The 282-nt window shown below is 70.9% G+C and overlaps 1 protein-coding gene across 1 annotated transcript in view; it reads right to left on the bottom strand.

Annotated features, from left to right (window-relative positions):
- Positions 1-226: 226 nt before the first annotated feature.
- KIF26B (kinesin family member 26B) overlaps positions 227-282 on the bottom strand; it is a 236,260-nt gene continuing 236,204 nt past the window's right edge. Inside the window, exon 12 of the mRNA XM_014528243.1 lies at positions 227-240. Coding sequence (XP_014383729.1) covers positions 227-240 — 14 coding nt within the window. The remainder of the gene's footprint in view (positions 241-282) is intronic.

Raw genomic sequence — 282 nt, 5'->3', positions numbered from 1 at the left:
CTGTTGAAGCTGATGATGCTGGCGGGGCGGCCGCCCAGGGCCCCACTGATGGTCAGCTCCTCCACCAGCGTGAACACCAGCTCGTCCTCGCCGTTCAGCTCCAGCGGCTGCTGCACCGTCACCGTCGTGGTGCTCACGACCCCCTTGGAGCCCGGAGATGCCGCCTGGCGTGTGTCATCGGAGGGGCTGTGGGGGGGGCCCTGGCTCCCGGCAGACAGGGACTTCTTCAGGACCTGGGGGCTCATGCCCACCGGGGGGGTGCGCCCTTCCGGGGGGGGGGCT

The sequence above is a fragment of the Myotis brandtii genome, unplaced genomic scaffold (genome assembly GCF_000412655.1).
Source record: "Myotis brandtii unplaced genomic scaffold, ASM41265v1 scaffold627, whole genome shotgun sequence".
In the NCBI taxonomy this organism is placed as follows: domain Eukaryota; kingdom Metazoa; phylum Chordata; class Mammalia; order Chiroptera; family Vespertilionidae; genus Myotis; species Myotis brandtii.
This window is presented reverse-complemented; position numbering and strand designations above follow the sequence as displayed.